The following is a 19,521-nucleotide window of genomic DNA, read 5'->3' on the forward strand; positions in this document are numbered from 1 at the left end:
AAAAGTATTTTGATTAAATATTTTTATGCATTAATGTTCTTTTTGAAGATAATGAGATGTTCTGAGAAAATCTTAATGATAAAGAAAGGCAATTAATTTACTTGTATTTTTACAATAAATATGTCTGATTTTCTGATTTTAATGTGATATTTCAACAAATATACAGACGTTAGTAGGATGTTTTAATATTGAACAAGTTCGTTTTTATTTGACTTAATTATATCATTACATATGTACATATGTAAACTATACATCACTTATATTATTATTTTGACAACTTAACATAGATGAAGAATATGGAAGTCTGAGCGTTTATGGGGCTACGACTGTCATAGGCTGGTTAAAGTGATCACTTTACATGCGTGTGATATTCACCAATTCTACCCATGATTATCAACAACAGCTCTCAAATTCTTGGAGGTTGTATATTCTTCTGCATTTGTGTTGAGATTTAAAAAAATATATATAAAAATAACTTCTATAATTGGAGATAATCCAGATTTGTGAAAAAGTATTTGGACCCACTCAAAATGTTACACAACTAATTTTATAAATTAGTAAACGAAGCATAATTTTCGCTAGATTATTTTGTGGCAGCCCTAGTGAAAATAATAACCTTTAGCATTTAAACATATGCTATTTTATGTGTACATATTATTACTTTTGACAACATGTTATGACTTTCACTAGTCTAACGACTGCTCTGCGCTGACTGAAATGCCATGGATCATTAAGGGTCTAAGGTACATAAATACTTTAAATAATTTTCGATATAACAACTGTATATAAATAATTAAAAAAAATATTTTAAAAAAATCAGGATTATAAGTTTATCAAATAACTAAATGTTGCAACTTATTTCGTTTTTCGTGATATTTCTCTATCCAAATTATGTATGGTTTAAAAAAATAACGGAGAAATAAACGTCAAAATTAAAAACAAATGCTGAAATTATTGAATGAGCATTTAGCGTCGAATAATAAGCAAAGCTTCTTGACCGTACGGATGACCCGATTCGATACAACTAGACTTATTTGTGGTGAAATCAGTAAAGTAAGGTAACAATCGTCTACAGTGTTAAACCTATCTAAACGTTCCAATATGTCCTGAATTTTTGCTAACGTATTGCCAAAATCCAAATATGTCCGTTGACCGGGTTTCGTCGTTACCGATATCATCACACCGGTGATTTTGGTAACCACCAGTCTGGAGATATCAGTATTAACAAAACTCAATCACTGGTCGAATAAAATAAATGTGATAAAATACACAAAATTGTTGTTTTATTATTACACATAGAATTCTGTTCCACTAACAAATGTCAGCTAAAAACTGAAACTTATTTATTTTTATTTAATATTGCGACATGATTAAAAACTTTTTTTTCTATTTTCTGCAATGTTTCTCTTTAAACGGCGAGACGTACGACCATTATTCTTCGTGAAGTTCACAATACTCCATTTTTGTATGTAGAAGTGCATTTCAGTTTGGTCCCATTACTGAAACGTGCCTCGGAAAAACTGAGCCACTTTTCAGGGCGATTTTTATTTCGTAACTTTGCGAACTCTTGCGTGACACTACGGGCTGGTAATTAACTTGAAGTTGGTTAATTACCGCCGCAAAATGCACCCACCACAATTACCCGAGTACCTAGAAATGTTTTCTTTGTTCCCCTGACGCAAAGAGAAACTGTTGTATTTTTCAAAAAAAAAAACGTAAATTAATTTAAAAAAATACATTTTATGAACTTTTTTTGATATAAATTTAAACGATAAATTGAACTTTTTTATTCTTAATTTATCTACGCTACAAACAAAGAAATTTTAGCGTTATATATGATACTAATTTAAAAAAAATAAATAATAGGAAATTAACGTGGATAGAATACAGCTGAGTAACAATTTTTTATAATTGAACAGTATCATTAATTTCATTCCATACCTGACACTCGTAGGTTCCGTTATCACGTTTTTGGGCGTATTTTATCTGTAAGGTCCAATCCTCAGAGGATTCTTCGTGGAGCATCTGTAACAATGTGAAAAAAATGAAAAAAATGGATAAGTATATGTAAATCCCTAAAAGAATTCAACAATTTATCCATTAAGTATTTTGTTGAAGAGGTATTTTTTAATGATATTTTACATGTTTTTCACTTCAATAAAATAATATTTTATACAAAGACATTTTTTTTAATTGAAATTGGACAAACAAATATGTATTTATTGTAACTGCAGACAGTTGGTAGAATTCCATATTGAAATGTTGGGTAATATATCCAAAATAAAACAAGGTTTGTAGGATCGATGTCTACAATTATTTATATATATGTTTATATACATACACAAATACTCGTTTGATAATGTCCTAAGAAGATGAAACGCGTCACGTTTTAACATATACATAATTAAATATAGAATTCGATACAACAAACCTTGTTAATTTTGGATAAATTACCAAACAAAACAAATATGTACCTATATTTATTTAAAAATATATTAATTTTGCAAGAAAATAAATGATTAAATAGCAGAAAGTAACACTGAAATAAAATGTTTAAAAATCAAAAAAACCTCTCAAGGTTAAAAAAAATCAAATAAAAAAAATCTGAATTGTATTTCCTTTATGACAAATTTTTGAGATTTTCATTTGAAATTTAAGCAACTAATCCGAATATTTCAAATTTAACTGATTTTTTTAAAAACTTCTAAAAGGATGAGGATGAAGTGCTATTAGTAAAGTGTGTTTCATTTTTATTATTAAACTCAATGCAAGTACAAAGCGAGTGCTTGACTTACGAGGTTAGTCGAACAATCCACTCAATGGAACTCAGCACGAAAAATGTCACTAGAAAGCATTTCAAGTCGCGATGTCAGGATTCGTATATTGAATGTACTACGTATATACGAATACTTCCACTGCATGGAACAAATCAGGATGAAAGCGTATTGTAGCATTTTTCACTTACAAATTGGCATTGGGATTGTGAAAGTTTGTCATTACAGCCATCTTGATCATATGGTGACACACTTTCTTAATCCATATTTGCTCCATATATTGTGCATAAAGAATTCATAAATTACATTTAAGGTTTTTTGTCGTTTGACATTTTTTTGCATCTTCTATTCAGAATATTCTGTCTTAACAGGCACACAATTCAAGCGAGAACTGCAGACAACTTTCCATTATTAGGTGTCCTGGGTGACAGGAGTTACATATGTGTTTTGTTTAAGTGGTCAAGCTTGATTAAAGCTGTTAGGAGAAGAGTATGGCCTAGCCACGTAAATTGCATTTTCTTGGCGGCAGTTGTGACTTCCATGGTCACAACGCATTATTTCTCCTTCATCATATTTAAACAACCGTACGCCTTACCTTCGTCGGATACATATATTCTCAACCTTAAGTATACGGCTGTTCTAGGTCCTTTTAAAGTCCTCATTTTAAAACCATATTGGAGAATAAGGATACTTATGGAATTAAATACGCCGCATTTTGTCTTCAACGAGTATGAAATATAAGTGTTTAATTTTGTTTGAAACCATTTTTCTTTCATCTGATCTTTTTCGTACTCATTTGTGTATAAAGACCTTTATTGAATCAATACATGTCTTAAGGATATAAATGTAGGTTAGAAGGTTTCCCGTTTAAATAATGTACTCAAATTTAAAATGTGAAATGGTATAAATGTTAATAAACGAGTTTATCATTTTTCCACACTTTTAGAAATAAAAATGAGTTAAAACATAATTTTTAAAATCTGGTGAAATTTCTATCATTTTTTCCAGGAATCATGACCTGAAATTTGGCGTTACACAAGTGTTTAAAGTAATAAACATACAATTGCCAGGTTTACCACATTCTTATTTTTTTTTAAGTTGTGAAATCTACAATATTGATATATGGCAAGAAAGGTAAAACATCCGGGTTCTAAATAATAAAGAATATAGACTTATATAATTGGGCTTTATGGTTATTCGTCCAGATATCATTTTAACAAAGTTTATGTACAATTCTTAAATCAAATTATAAAAACCAAAAACAGTTATTTCATGTTAAGATTTTGAAAAATTCCGTATCTATTTCCATAAAACATATTTTTAATTGCGAGAGTGCATGAACCTTGCATTTAATTTAAAACTTTCAACATTTTTAAGTGCGTTTCCAATTTGGTCATTTGAAATAATTGCATCCGACAGAATGGATTTAAAATAAAGCTTTTAAAATCGGTAAATTCGCGTAGAAAAGCTTTTCCATTTGTATTTTAAATGCGTTTGACGGTGATCTCTTAACACCAAATAGAGGATTATGAAAACTTTTTAAACAATTTCAGGATATGAAGGGTTATATGGGAACTAATTTTAATGTATTTTTTTTATATTTGACTTCATTAATTTGACTTATTAACTAACCATCACACCACTTCTCCCCAGGTTTTGGTAGAGAAAAAAGAACGCCAAACATTATTCGCCTCTTATGCGTTCATGTATTTTCTCATACATACCTGTCAATCATTTCGAATCCTTAACTGATCGCTTTCAAGTATTTGAAAAACCTGATCATACCTGAATTTTTTTTCATATATTAACAAGGTTATCAGTAATATTTAATAGTTCAGATGATTAAATATAGGAATAAAATATGTTTTACGTCGTAAAAATTATGTATTCAGGTATAGAAGCTCAAGATGAATGATTTTACTGCTAGAAAGGAAATGAATGAAATAGTAAGAAGAAAAAGGATAATAGCAGCAATGAATATTATCCTTGTATCCTGGGGTACATACCCATACCTTTACAAGTCCCATGAGGACAGTAGGTGAACTTGAGTGAAGGAAAAGAATGTTCATAATATGTACAAAATAAACTATTTTTAACTCATATCGAGGGCATACTTACAGAACCCATAAAGTCATACAAATGTGTTGTGGGATAATGGAGTTTTAAGGATTAATGTTTATTCTTAGTATTCTTTAACACTACTGCTTTAAATATTTTAAAGTAATTATTACTTGCAATGTCAGTTTTTGCAGTGTAGTAGTCACTATATTTGTTAACTGTACTACTGTAAAAGATCGACAAAGATTTAAGTTTTTTTTTTAATTACCTAACGTCCAACTCAGTCTGAAAACGAGCCACGGCTTATGTAGCACCGATTATGATGGCCTTATTGAGGCTTCAACTTTATAAGCTTAAAAGTATTTACCTTATCGTGAATGGATTTACTCTTAATGCTTACAATAATTGTATTCTTATGTTATTCATGAGTAAAAAATCTATGCAAAAAACTTGCTTAGTGATTTTTCACTGTAATATTCATTTCATATTACCCTTAACTGGTACAAAAGTGCGGGGCCGTTAATTTTTTTTTGTATTTGACGTACTCTTAAATATTGCTTTTATATAATGCAGTAAGTGTCCTTTGCACCGTTAGTAAGAAAAAGGAAAAAAAAAAAATTTATGAATGTGTATACCCAAAATACATTCTTCACAAGTAAAAGTTTCCTTCAATTAAAATAATGCTGTGTATGAATGGTTTTAATGAACTTAACTCCTTTTAACTCGATTGTCCTGGAACATTTTTGTATGACGAGTTTTACTAATGTTCCCTCGATGTATGTAAAATGACTTTGTTTTAAAATCACTATAAATATTTATAGTGATTTGAAAACAAAGCTACATTTAAATTTCATTTGTATTTTAATTCAAATACTAAGTAGTTTTACGGTATGCATGCAATGGATTTTATTTTCTACGACTACGCTACTGTTTGTGAACAAAGTGAATAAATTCCTTTCTTTACAAAACATGTAACTCCATACAACGCAACTGGGTACTGAATCCTATAGTGACTACACTCTTGTACACGCTAAGTATTGCTGTATAACTGTATATTACTTTTTCAAGCCATGCACTGTATCACAAAACTCATAGGTAATAAAAAAATATGCAATTTACATTTAGAATATGGTCAACATTACTTAATGCAATAAAGTATTGTTGACCATTTTTTGAGAATAACTAAATCAGTTTGTTTTCAAAGCTAATTGTGTGTTTAATAAATATATAAATTCAATAAAAAACCAGACATTTAAATAAATATTCCCTTTGTACTTTTTCTGCAACACCCAATAATGCACTTTATTTTAAATTCTTTTATTTAATATCATTGTGTCCCATTAATATCATTCCTTTATCCAATAGTCTGATCACCTGAACTGATCACCTTACCTTTAGTATCAACGATTAAGACAAGGATGCATCAATTTGTCACTGCCTTGAGCATCGTTGGGTAAATATACTCGTACGTGTATTAAAAAAGTATTTTTTAAACATAAAAATACTACAAAATTGTTTTGAATTGTATTTTCCTTCACCAAAATGGCAGAATCTTCATAACAATTTGTTCCGTCTTTAAAATCAGCAACGACTTTTATACCCTTGAAATTTTGTCAAAAAATTGACAGAAGCTCGTACAAATAATTACATTTATTAAATTGATTGGAACTTATTCAACGAAAGATGAATTTATCTATTTATATTTCATCATACACAAAATAATAAATTACAATAATAGGTCCTTGATTTGGAAAAACACGTGAGATAGTGACGAATTTATATATTGATACAACTTTTGGATGATACAAATTCCATGACGTAACTTTAAACATAAAAAATGCATTTTTTTTATCGATTTGGCGTTTAATTTGTAGAACTCCATTTTAATTTATGTAGTGAATAATAAATCAACTTAAATCAAACATTGGTTTTTTTTAATCCACTAACATAACATTAGTTTAAAAATGCCATAACTAGGTGAAACAATTGTCACAAAATTGATTTTAATGTATTTTTTTAACAATAAAATACAATTTAGTAGACTAAAAAAATCAGTGTTCGATTTAACATAAAATACATAAAATAAATAAAATAAAACATGCATGTATTTTTTTTTATGTTTTCTTTGTATCATGAATTTATTCTTAATTGTTTTTACATTTTAACATTTATTGAAATTACGTAATTTATCGATTAGTTAATTTTTCATATAAATAACTAAATAAAACTTTTCATCAGAAAAGCGCTATTTTTTCTGAAATAATAAATGTTTATCAGTTATGGCGGACCGTGTCCAAGCGAGTAAGTTTAATACGTACACTCACAGTTAAGTAAGTAAATTTCATGAGAGCTTTTTTTTACAGTTGTTTAATTTTTTCAGCATACGTAGTTAACGAAATTCTCAACAGAATTCTCCATTAATGCTGTTGTTTTTGCAAGTCTAGTAAACTGTTAAGGTTAATTACATCGAACAATTGAACTTAATAGAAGTGATCTGTTAATTCCGATGCCCAATTAATTTGTTATTATTAATGTTTAAGGAAACAAATATTTTTAATTAAAATAGTTGTAAAATTAGTATTTCAAATGAATTTGAATCAAGGAATTCCAATTGAAAAATACCCATTTTCAATTCACCTGTATACTCATAAAATTTGATTTTGCTGAATTCCGCTGATAAACTGACGTAAGGAATGATGAAACACATTTTCAAATGGTATTTTTCTATACGTGTGGTTCATTCAACGCATTTCAAATAATGGAGCAGTAAAATTGAAATATCTAAATCAATTCAATAGGAAAATTCAAATATTTCAGATCTCCGATGCTAGATTTAAAATTATTTGCATTCGAATCTGCAGAACGGGAGGGGTGGTCAACTGCAGTTTAAATTAATTTTCGATATAGCGATTTCCGCTGATCATACCGCGGTAAGCCGTCGTGCACAGATGGTATTTATAATTACTTTAGTATTTCGTTTGATGTTGATTGTTTTAGTATTTTTTATTCTTCCTTATTTCCCGTATTTTCATAATTCGGATATCTATCTGCTTGTTAATTTTCTTATATCAGCTAATTTTATAAATTAATTTAGCAGTCACTTTGGTTATTTACATCTTTTAATTTTTAATTACGCGGAATGCATCAAAACACGTAATACAACAGATTTAAAGAAACATTGAAGTTCACCAAGTAAAATAGTAATAAAAAATAACCTTATTTTATTATTTATTGATTTGGCATTAACTTTGTAGAATGACGTGTTGATTATTTTTTTAAGGTTTTTATTTATTTAAAAATTTGTATTATACCACTAAATGAATTTATTTCATTACACATGACTAGTTTCGAAAACTAACAGACGTTTTCATCTACAGGTGAAAAGTAAAACCAACGAGCAAAACATATTTAGGTACATATAAAGAGGTTGATAGGGTAATAAATAGAGGGGAGGGGAGGGTTAAGGAATGGGATTTTTTGTAAAAGGAAATATAGTTGATGGCGACGTATTTTGAATAAACATATTATCAATTCATGTTTTATCCGATTTTTTTTTGTATTTCTTTAATTTTCTAAATTAATCATGTCTTGACCTTTATTTGTAATCGAGTGTTATAGTTTAACCAGTCGTATCTAATAAAACTTATCGTGTGTAATGAAATGAAACTCATTTAGTGGTATAGTACAAGTGTTTAATTAAAAAAAATACCTTGTTATAGTTTTACGCATGACAAATATATTCAAACAACTTTAATTTCATTAAAAAATGTATCTTTGTGTGTATCATTTTCAAGTTGGGAACCCTTATCTACCCAAGGGCACTGCATCAAATTAATATTATGTTAACCCTTAAATGCATACCGTTGCAATTCTGTAACAAGAATTTCACATCAGTTAAAACATATTTTAGTCGCTTGGAATTGTTATAATTCACACTATTGCTTATTCATCACACGCCTAGGTTAGAATTAAGTCAGCCTTTTATAACTAGATGGCGCTGTGAGGATTTTTTTGACATTTAGTTATTGTTGTCAGATATTTTTTTTTAAATTAATAAAATTTAAAAATCATGCATTTTTTGGGTTGACTAATCGATTACTATATGAAGGCAAGGTGATCACTCATAACACTTAATAAGTGTCTATAAATAATAAATAATTGATTCAATAAAAACAACGAGTGAAATTATCATTAATTAAAAAACAATAACCGATGTTAAACGAACACTTTCAAGGACCACAATAATTAAATTCATTTCGCAAGTCTCGAAACTTTGAATCGTGTTAAATTAATCGAATTGGCAGAATGTACCAGAGTTTAATATTAATTTTCTCTTATTGAAGTTCAGTGAAGTGATGTTTTGAAATTAAATCATTTCCTGGAAATTTCAATTCGCATCGTTCTTATTAAGAGTGATGAAAATGCGAAGATTCTGAAAGTTACAAAGATATAATAAAATACAGAAATCTTAAGAGTTTTCTAATTTGAAAAATATTCTTCCTAATAATGGTGTGAATATATCTTCTTCTAAATCTTATCCGTAACTCAATGGTGCATAAGGCACTCCATCGTATTGACGCATCTTGATCGTTACTTACACAAAGGTAAGGCGGTTCAGGCTCTTATCCGCACCCCAATGGTTTAAAAGGCATTGCATCATGTAAACGCAGTGTTATCTTAACCCATGAAGGGAAGGTGATCAGTCCTCCGCTTCATGTATCAGTCAAGGGTAATACTAAGCATGTTTCCTAAATAAGCAAACTATTACATCACGGAGGCAGACAATGATATGTAGATTATGAATATATTAAATTGGCTAAAATACAAGTTTGTATTACTATAACGGCTGTTAATCAAAACACATTAAGGAATATAAATTGATTATGTGGAACTTTGAAATACCAATGACACATGCAAAACACCAGGAATATTAATTTGTAGAAACGAATTCATATGTACACATATCAAACCACCCCATTGGACATGGTAGCGAATATCTCTCTTCTCTTTTACCCCCGGATTAGCGCGGAATATTTGATTCATTTCCGTTTGATCGAACCCGCCGTCCCCAAAAAGTAATCGGACGTGTTTCAGGAATTATTCAGCTCTGCCAACAAATGAGTCCTCCTGAAAGCGTGCATAAATTTGTTCGTCCCTCGCCATTCGCCCGCCGCTGAAACTTTTTTACGATTCAGATATCATAAATTTCTAAAAAGATTTATTGACATGCACGGGAGATGATCTTGCTTCAAAAATGAATATTTATGCAGTACGTGAAAATGTTTAGAATATATTATTTAAATTAGCTATCTCATCAGAGTTGGAATACTGAAATATAGATTTCCATGATTCCCTTCAACGATAACAAAATATAAGGTAATGCTTAAAAAATGTGTATTCACATGTACTCATATTATAGCGCCTGGATATATATTACGTACGGGTTAATGTAAACGATGAAAAATATCAAGAAAAATGACGTTTAAAAAAAACTGTGCGTTGTATATGTGGCTTGGTTTGGCTAAACCACACATTTTTAATTTTCATTCATTTTGACACATATCATCGTTAAATATTGAAAACCTTAAAAAATATGAAATACCAATGCAATCGAAAACATTGAGAATGATATGATAGCAGTTGTTAAAATATATGAAATACCAATGCAATCGAAAACATTGAGAATGATATGATAGCAGTTTTTAAGAAACATGTTATCTGTCATGAGTAACGTTAAACGGATTGCACGTATTGCTGTTACGTTCAACAGATGGCGCTGCAATTATTAAATATTTAAAAAAAAACATGTTTTAGATGAAGTGTGTCCGGTTGTGGTCCCGTGGTTAAAGTCACGGACTCTTAAATCAGAGTTTCTCAGTTCGAACCTACTCTTCCACTGTTTGATATATATTTCTTCTTTGGCTCACAATGGAATAAAATCAAAATATTTGTGGAAATAATAAAAAAACAAATATTTTTCTTTAAAAAAAAAGTGATTGAATTATTAAACTAAGGTTGCTTAACTAAATAATTTTATACCAGTCTAATGAAACCCAATCGCTGGTCGAATAAAATTTATGTAAAAAATATTAAAATTTGTTATTTTATTATATAAAATGCAGTTTCACCAAAAGATGTCAGTACAAAACTTAAATTAAACTAAGGTATTTAAACTTTTTAAAAAGTCATATTTCTAAATAATTACATAAGTTCCTATGTGTTTCGGATCTAACACCGCAAATGCTCGCACTATGCGATGTGTTGTATATTTTCCGTCAGTACGCAATAAGCAGTTACGATCCATTACTCGCCTAACGAGCTCACGTACTGGCAGTCCGATGAGCAATATCCCACAGGACTGAACTCATGGAATAACTGCTCATATCCTGAGGGAGACTTTATGCTACCGATGCACGAACGGAGCTTGCGCTGATGCAAAAATTAATTGAATGGCATTCTAGTAAGAATAAAAATTACTTTATTCGAGCGTGTCTTTGCTGGTTGCGGGACCGGTGGCATGGAATACTCTTACACCAACAATTGGAAAAAGTGAGGGTGAGATAATTTTCATAAAATAAAATATCACCCATTTAAGCATAGCCAAGCATAGCCCTTGAGGTGGTATTTGACGAACACGAAGATGTAAACAATTTTTTAAAATATTTTTTAATGTATTTCGTAAAAAAAAACAGTATTTATTTGGATGGTCTGAGCTCTTAACCGAGATCAAATATTGTTAACTAACAAACTAACCATCACGCCGCTTCCCCGCAGGGGTAGGCAGAGAGAACAGAACTCCACACCACTCTGTCTTTGAAACATTATTCTTGAATAACTAAAACTTCACTAGAGACATCTATTGGTGAGATGAAAAGAAGCTTTTTATTGAGCAGAAACTCTTTTATTCGTGTGTGAGGTCCGAATCCTCGATTATAATCACACACATGAGAAACGCCAGAAAATATCGTTATCATTTTTATTATTTAAACTTTGACCAGATAATTTATTTACAACATTTTGAGTGCGTTCAAATACTTGTTATTATACCATATTCTTCTTCATCTTTGATGAGATGTCGAAAAAACTTATGAAAATAACTCCTGTAATTGGAGATAATCCAGATTTTGTGAACAAGTATTTGTACACACTCAAAATGTTGTCAATATGAAATCATTAAATCGCACCAAAACATAACAATTTTACAAGCTAGGATTCCCGATTATTAAAAATCATTTTTAGTGAAACTGTAACCTTTTAGTGAGGACTTCCACAACTGTTTATATTTTGATATATCACTATTCTACGTGGGGCGATATCGTTCTGCAGATATCTATTAGTAATCCGAAAGGAAAACTTCTTCATTAACCAAAGTTGCGCTCCTGTTGTTACTCGAAAATGGAGTAAAACTAAATGCAAAGTGATGTTATTAGGTTCAGTTTGGGGTGCCATCGAAATATTAAACATTCAAATTTGAGATTTGGTTACGCCATCGCCCGCGCTTGAACGACAAACTAACTTATTTGATGGCTTTCATAACAGCCTTACTTAACTTTCATAACATTTTATTAAGATACTTTCACTTACAAAGTATCAATTGATTAAAAAAACTTATTTTACCATGTAAATATAATAAAATAGTATCAAACAACGGAAAAAATACTTTAAATATCATCCTTTTATTCTCATTTTGCCTCGGTAGCGGTCAGCACGCTCGGTGACCTTACTGGTGTTCCCGGGTTCGATTTCTAAGGAGGGGGGGAGTTAAAATAAATATAAGTGATTTTTTCACTCTTATATTTATTCAATATTACCATGGGCTAGTCATGTTGAATAAATATAAGAGTATAAGGTATGTTAATATAAGAGTATAAGGTATATAAAAATTTAAGAGTTTAAATATATTACCTGAAGCGGAGAGCTGATCACCTTTCTTTAATTTGTTAACGATCAAGATAACACTGCGTTTATATGATGCAGCACCCTAAACACCATCCGTCCTCGTTGCGTTCTCCCATTCACATTCGCTCGAATATACTCTCTTAGTAATACTCTCATTATCCTTTCGCTTCAAATGTCCAAACCATCTTTCGAACCTTTTCTCAGTCTTTTCAATTATCCCTTTTTCCACATGACATAATATTAATGCTTGAAATAGGTAAATTATTAGGAGACACATTTATAAATACATGTTAGAATAATCTTAATTGTATAATTTTCCAAGCCAAATTTCATTACAAATTACAAAATTGTAGCAATTTTAATAAGTGTATCTACGCGTCGCGGCAACAACAAATGTACAATAGTAACGTCGCCACACATCGTACCACATGTATCCATTTTTTTATTCTTTAGCCCCTCTTCTTTGTATTTACTTGACTCCCGTAGTGACACATCCACTCGTGAGCCAAATGGCAAGCATCCAAAACCTTAATTTAAACAGCCACTTGGGAGAAAATATAAACTTTTTCACGGCAGTATAACGTTTTGTGGCCAGGTTCTATTATTATTTTAATTTGCGACTATAAATCTAATCGGTGGTGGTGAAAACAGGGTCATAAATCGACAACCAACCCCGGATACTTTTGTCGAAAATTAAGTGGTTGGCTGGAGTGTAAATACAAACTTCGGCGTTCGAGAGAATCGAAAACTACTTTCAGATACTACAGCGTTGATAAACCGTAATTGGAAATAATATTGCCGATCGACATTTTTAAACTTATTGGAGAGTATTAAAAAAATAGTAACAATTTTAAAACATCTAATAAAGTATCCTCAAAATCAAATTGTAATAATTTAATGGAAATAAAACACTTATGTAATACCACTTTTGAGTATATTAATGTGAACGCGACTAGTTTCGATAACTACTGATGCTTATCGACCTATGAAACAGGTGAGATTGAATTATTACCTGTTAATGAGATCATCTGTAGTTCTTGAAACTAGTCGAGTTTATATTGATTAACTAGTGTTTTATTTTTATATAAAAATCTTCATATTTTTCCACAACATCAATGCTGTAAAAAATACAAGTTTATGGGAAAAAAAATAATTCTCAAAATCTACACCAACTATCACCACAAGTGATTTTGTAATGAAAAATTTACAAACCCATAAAATTAACATTATTATTTTTTTTTTTAATGAATGTAATGAGTTCACTTTAATTATTGCAATTGAGTATGTGAAACTATCTTCATGGAAAAAAAATATTTTATAAATAATAAACTCATATAACAGGATATAAATAATATAAGGTTTCCTATTATTATTATTTTTCAGACTGCTGTTCTTCATTTAATTCAAATTCATTCAAATAGCTAAGTATGAATCGATTATAAATAAGATTGCAATCGAAAAGTTGAAAAAAAAACACAAGTTAAATACAAGAATGTTAAACACACAAAAAAAGTGTCACTTTTATTAAAACAGCTTCCAAATTACAAGTAAATTTTATCTTAACAAAATCAATAAAATAAAATTGAGGAAAAAAAACCTTACCTGAAATCTATCATCATTTGTAAATGTTAAGTGGCCTGACGATAGAATGTGCCAATCTCTTCTTCGAATCCACGACACTTGCTGAAAAAGTATTCAGATTTTATTCATACATCTCAGCATATATAAAAGTGAATAAAATGTAAAAATGGAAGTGTGGGTGATTACAGTGCTAATGACCTGTATTTGACTTATTTAAGTGATCATTTTAAAGACTGTGTAACACTCACCATTCTACAATAATTAAAATTGAGAATAACTCCAAAATAGGATATAATCCAGTATTTGTGAACAAAGTTCTTTTATTTTTATTTTAAATAAGTATCATAGAGCTCATCAGACATGGCCATAGCTAAACTTTATATGAAAACAGAGATTTCAGAATTTTTGTCTATGATATACCTAAACAGGATCTACAAATCCTCTTTTTTCTGATTGTCCTCCAATCAACATAAATCCATATTTTGCTCCTCAAAAAGTCATTTAAAATATTTTATAAAAAGATGACGTAGACTTATTGTATCATATAAAGTTTGATTGTGGCGTCATCCCTCATCGACGTGCTAGTTAGAGCTTTTACCAAGGAAAGTTCAACATTCAAGATTTTTTTAGATGGAATTCATTAATGAAAAATATCATTAAAGTGTTAAGTTCGTAATTTCTCACCCCTTTTTCTCCTACACTAGCAACAGGACAGTGGAGGAAGGCAGTGGTGCCAAGTTGTGCGGTGATGTTGGCGACAGTGTTATTAGCAAAGGGTTCTTCTGCTATCTGAGCTTCCGGAGTGTCGCTGTACCATAACTGTCGCCAGTCGGTCCCACTGTGGTCCAAGTCTCGCTTCTCTGTAATAACAATAATAAAAATTCTTAGTTATGAATATTTTGAACAAAATTTAATCACGTTCAAAGAGTATAAAAAATACAAGCACTTTATTTTGTAACATTATTTAAATTTTAAATATTGAAATCAAACACTGAATTTTAGAACTACTAAATTTTATTTTAGTATTAAAAAAAAACAATTATTTCGCCTTTTTAGTGCATTTTCAAACTGCTGTTGTCGTTTTGTCACAATTTTTATTTTTATGTGTTTTTAATAATGAAATTTAATTTAGTAGACTAAAAATCAACGTTTAATTTTAACATTTAATATAAAAAATAAAACGTTTAAAAGAAAAATATTTAAATGAGCGAGGACACAAGAGTTTTAGGTACATGTTAAACGCCAAATCTATAAAGGTCATATACTTATTAAATGTTTTGTCCTTTTGGATAGCATTTGTTCAAACTATTGTATTTTTCGTGAAACGTTTCGATAAAACTGAGTTTTAGCCCACTGCATTAAATTAATTTCCGACTTCAATAATATATATTTTGAATCACTAGGGGTTTGACTGCTGTAATTGCCATAACATTTTAAAATACATTTCATTAATGTTTCCAATAAACTACACTTTTCAAAATTAACTTAAATTAATAATAAAACGAATTAATGTAAACTGATTTTGTTGACGAAAAATTCAAATGGTTGAATGCAATTACTTTCACAGAACATTAAAATGACTATTATTTTTTATTCTTTTATTTTTCCAGTCTTGTGATCTTTAGGTACATTTTAGGTTTAGGATAGTCTTCTTTCAAGACCAACCTAAAAAATATTAAATGTTATTGTGATAAAACTAATATTCAATAATTATTCAAAACTAACTAACTAACTAACCATCACGCCGCTTCCCCGCAGGAGTAGGCAGAGAGAATCGAACGCCAGACCACTCTGTATTTGCAAACATTCTTTTCCTCTTCTACATTCATGCATCTCCTCATACATACCCGACGATTATTACGACTCCTGACCCGGCCGCTTTCAAGTATTTGACATACCTGATTGTGCCAAGTTTTCCTCGGTCGTCCTCTGCTTCTTTTTCCAACTACATTCGCCTCATAAATTTGTTTAACCGTTCTTTCTTCACTCATGCGCTCCACATGTCCAAACCATCTCAACACACCTTTCTTAATTTTATCGATAATGCTTATCTCAGCCTTACATTCTTTTCTTTATTTCATCATTCGAACATCTATCAAACATCGTTTTGCCACACATTCGTCTGAGGGATCGCATTTCGACTGCATTCAGTCTTTTCTTAATATCAATAAACCAAATGAGATGTCTGATACCCTTTTAATTGATTATAATATGTAAAACATTATATATGTTTTACTAAATACATGAAAACAATTATGTTCATGTTAATATTTTATATAGGTACACAGTTTGAATTTTTAAAACAAAAATACGAGAAAGGAATGAAAGGCTGAACAAGGGATGATTGAAAAGATTAGTAGTTTAAGGTGGTATGGACATATCGAGTGAATGGATAACGAGAGAATAACTAAGAAAATGTATGTGGCGAATATGAGTGGGACAACAGAACGAGAACGGCCGAAAAAGACTTGGCACGATCAGATCAATCAGAACCTAAAATCTGGTGGTGTCAAAAGTCTGCGTAAACGTAGAGTATGTACGACGAGATGTATGAATGTGAAGGAGGCGAGGAGTGTATGTCAAGACAGAAGAGTGTGGCGTTCCATCCTCTCTACCTAAATGACGTGATGGTAGTAGTAGAAGAATTTTGTAAAACAAATCGTTCACCAAATACGTATAATCCGATGAATCTTGGCTTATTATGTTCCTCCGTGTTTATTGGTAGATTGATTAGTACATTGATTAATCAGCTTAATAGCTAACCCTTGTGTTATTATAAATATCATTCATCAGAACACCAGAGTAACTATATGAAGTGAGTTATTATATCATAATTGCTTACATACCAGAGAGTACGTTGTAGAGTGACATGCTGTTGACTAATTGACAATGATACCTGATTGACTGTAATTACATCACACAGTATCAGGATGCTGACAGACAACCAACACTAATACTAAACACTTCATATCGCAAAATAACACACGTGATATTGGATTGATTAAGATGACGTGACTTGAAGAAATCATTTTCAAAAATAGTTTTGAACCGAAAATAATTGTTTTTATTCGTTTTCCCGGGAGTATTATTTTATTAAGAGGTACAAAAGAGACGATACAAAAGTTTTAGTAATTGATTCGGCAGTCACGTTGTGATAAAATCTATTCATTTTTAATTTAAATATTACTTAGTACCACTTTTTCTTAAAATGTACGTCAAATTAAAAATGGTCAAAAACGTTTTCTTGTATGACAAAGTTTTATACACAATGGACGATTCAATTGAATTATTTTCATATATTTGCATACTAACAAAATTAAAAGAATAAATGTTTCATCGTTCTATTATGTATTCATATGTTTTATTGTACAGTAAATCCCTTATTTCCTGTATTCAGAGGCTTCATTCTGTAAAGACAGCAAAGCACCTACCCTGAATAAAAACTCTGTGCACGCCACTGCCTGTATCAACCCTTTATGGTGCATAAAGCACTGCATTGTATCAAAGCATTGTTGTATCATCGTTAATTACACGAAACAAGACAAAGTCCTGCGCTTCAGGTTCCAGACCTGTGTAGTATTATATTAATATTAGAATGAAAATTTATTAAATAGTTGCCTTCATAAAAATCAAACCTTAGAACTCCAGCATGCTACCTAAACTTATAACAATTTTTTACGGAGGCCGATAAAACCATGTAAAACAATTTTTCGTGAAAATAGGATTTAGTTTGTAAATTTTTGACGTTCGTGCTTTTGACCAACTTGAATGATTTTAAATCTTGTTATTAACTTTAAATACAAATATATTTATAAATACGCGTTTAACCCTTCACTGGATAGTGTATCAAATTTGTTACACACCCAAAAGTTAGTGTTAAAACGTTCTTTAAAAATATAAGCAACCATTCTTTGTTGTTACTGATTAGATACATTCATAACTCACGTATATAGTTCATAATTTAGCCAAAAGACGCGCTATGAACGCCAAAATAATAACTTCACTTGTCTCTCGAAGACGAACTGTCAATGCAGTCATGGAGTGATGCAAATAAAGCCATGCAGAGAAGGGTTAAGCTTGCTTGTGACTGTTATTTTTACTAGCGCCTTGGCATAGTTGAGTAAATGATTGTTTGTTTACTGGTTCTTTGAACTGTTTTCAACTGAGTACCCACAAAAAATGCTGTTAAAATTAATTTAGTTTAAGTATTTAAAGATGTTGGTACATCATCCTTATCATCATATTTGAGGCGCTATTTGTGTTTTTACTTAAGGATTTACTGGATTGTTTTTTACTTACCTAAGCGAGAAGCAAGTCCAAGAGAGAGTAGAGCCGAGCATAGCGAGAGCAGTACAGCGGCGGGGCCCATTGTTGGTTTGGCACCGCAATCCCAGCTCTGGAATAAACAGTTTTTTTTTTAAATATACAAAGCAAATAATTTTTACCTTCCAAAAAAGCTTGAGAACAAACATTTGAATGGATTTTATAATTAAAAATCAATTTTTTTTATTCCAGCTTGACTAAGTAATGGGTGCAATACTTAGTCAACCATATATGCTAAGTGTACTATATTATTTATTTATTTCATCTCCTGGTACAAATTAAAACCGAAATTTACTTAGCACACCAAAAGATGAAAACATCTGTCGTTTTCGAAACTAGTCGTAAATATAAATAAAACTCATTAAAGTGGTATATTCAACTGTTTAATTTTAATAAAATAATCATATCATTCCACAAAGTTAATGCCGAATCAATAAATAATAAAAGTGTGTTATTCTAAGTGTACTAGATGTGATCTCGCTGTACTTTATAATAAAGAATATTTAAGGGTAAAACTAAATATTTCAAGGACATTCTTCAAAGTTCTGTGCCTGCTGCAAAATTATTTGATGTTTAAAAGTCGTCGCATGACATTTAAATAATAATCGTATTTTACGTTTGCGCGGTTCCATAACGATTATTCCCTTGACAATCAATCCTTTGACAGTTCACCCTTGACAATTAACCCTCGGATAGTAAATTCTCTGGTCGTTTCATCCCCCACCCGTTGATTCCCATGGAAAATAATCGCCTGAAGTTTTTTTTTCAATCTTTATATTCATTAATGCCGAACCAGCATCCGTGAAGGATATTTTTTTCATTTTTGACATCTCAACATAAATGAAGAAGTAAATAAAAGCCTGTTTATTGGTTATAGAGCTTGTGA

At 30.4% G+C, this 19,521-nt stretch overlaps 1 protein-coding gene across 1 annotated transcript in view; it reads right to left on the minus strand.

Annotated features, from left to right (window-relative positions):
• Positions 1 to 19,521, minus strand: part of LOC148311768 (neuronal growth regulator 1-like) — a 58,375-nt gene that overhangs the window by 7,521 nt on the left and 31,333 nt on the right. Inside the window, exons 2-5 of the mRNA XM_088278441.1 lie at positions 18,612 to 18,708; positions 14,997 to 15,172; positions 14,334 to 14,414; positions 1,942 to 2,025 (exon numbers count right to left, since the gene is read on the minus strand). Of these exons, the coding sequence (XP_088134567.1) occupies positions 1,942 to 2,025; positions 14,334 to 14,414; positions 14,997 to 15,172; positions 18,612 to 18,681 (411 nt within the window). The 5' untranslated portion in view covers positions 18,682 to 18,708. The remainder of the gene's footprint in view (positions 1 to 1,941; positions 2,026 to 14,333; positions 14,415 to 14,996; positions 15,173 to 18,611; positions 18,709 to 19,521) is intronic.

The sequence above is a fragment of the Brachycentrus maculatus genome, unplaced genomic scaffold (genome assembly GCF_059751285.1).
Source record: "Brachycentrus maculatus isolate JH-2025_06_01 unplaced genomic scaffold, ASM5975128v1 h1tg000057l, whole genome shotgun sequence".
Classification (NCBI taxonomy): Eukaryota; Metazoa; Arthropoda; class Insecta; order Trichoptera; family Brachycentridae; genus Brachycentrus; species Brachycentrus maculatus.